At 44.9% G+C, this 999-nt stretch overlaps 1 protein-coding gene across 1 annotated transcript in view; it reads left to right on the top strand.

Annotated features, from left to right (window-relative positions):
- MAP3K4 (mitogen-activated protein kinase kinase kinase 4) overlaps window positions 1-999 on the top strand; it is a 121,905-nt gene that overhangs the window by 114,054 nt on the left and 6,852 nt on the right. The window contains exon 24 of the mRNA XM_007457585.1: window positions 446-605. Within this exon, the coding sequence (XP_007457647.1) occupies window positions 446-605 (160 nt within the window). The remainder of the gene's footprint in view (window positions 1-445; window positions 606-999) is intronic.

The raw sequence follows: 999 nt of genomic DNA, 5'->3' as shown, positions 1-999 counted from the left end.
AAAGAGGATAACTTGGAGCATCTTGGTGGAATATGAGCTTCTGGGGAATTTGGATATTGGTGATTTTTTACGTTTTTCACAGATAAATTCATATCTGAAAAGGATGTGTTTCAGTACTTAATAATATATTTATAGGGACAGCCCTGTTGTCCCTGTCTGAGATTATATAGCAGACTGAATTTCAGAGGATTATAGACATTTATCACCTGTGAGTTGGAGATGTTCTTATCCCAACTAGCTGTATAATTCCAGACAGAGGAGGCAGGCAGAGACACGGCTGTAGGGGAGTTAGAAATGACCGTTTTAAGACGAATTCAGTATTCAGGATGGCAAGTGTAGCATACCATTAGAAAGAAGAGTCCTCTGGGGCGTGACCAGTGAAGCGTTCCAGGTTCTTCACTTAGTGTCCACGTAAACACAAGGCTGTATTTGATTCCTCCCGCAGGAAGAAATGTACATCTTCATGGAGTACTGTGACGAGGGTACCTTAGAGGAGGTGTCGAGGCTGGGACTTCAGGAGCACGTCATCAGGCTGTATTCTAAGCAGATCACCGTTGCAATCAATGTCCTCCACGAGCATGGCATAGTTCACCGTGACATTAAAGGTAATGCCCACACTCGGCTCCCCGCCAGAGCCAGCTGTGCCCAGCACACGGTGGCTGCCCCCATGTCGCTTCTTCCCGCGCCCGCACATCACTTCTCTACAAAGAGATACCTTTACTTGAAGAAATCTTCTGTAAAGAACCCAGCATTAAGAAACTGTGCAGGACACATGTCTCCGTCTAGGAGGGTATATGTCCGCTGTTCTGTTCAGCACTGCTTTTAGCCAACTCTATTACCCCCAAAATGAAACTTGCTATTTTGTAGGCTGATTTCGCCTGCCCTGTGTATTTACTAGACATTCGTGATCAGAGCATCCTTTCTTTTCCTTGTGTCAAGAACCTCTTGTATTTATATACACACGTCGTGAATGTGTAAAGTGACGGTGAATCAGGAATG

Source organism: Lipotes vexillifer, unplaced genomic scaffold (assembly GCF_000442215.2).
Source record: "Lipotes vexillifer unplaced genomic scaffold, Lipotes_vexillifer_v1.1 scaffold1055, whole genome shotgun sequence".
NCBI lineage: Eukaryota > Metazoa > Chordata > Mammalia > Artiodactyla > Lipotidae > Lipotes > Lipotes vexillifer.
Note: the sequence above shows the minus strand (reverse complement) of the source record. Positions and strands in the feature narration are given on the sequence as shown.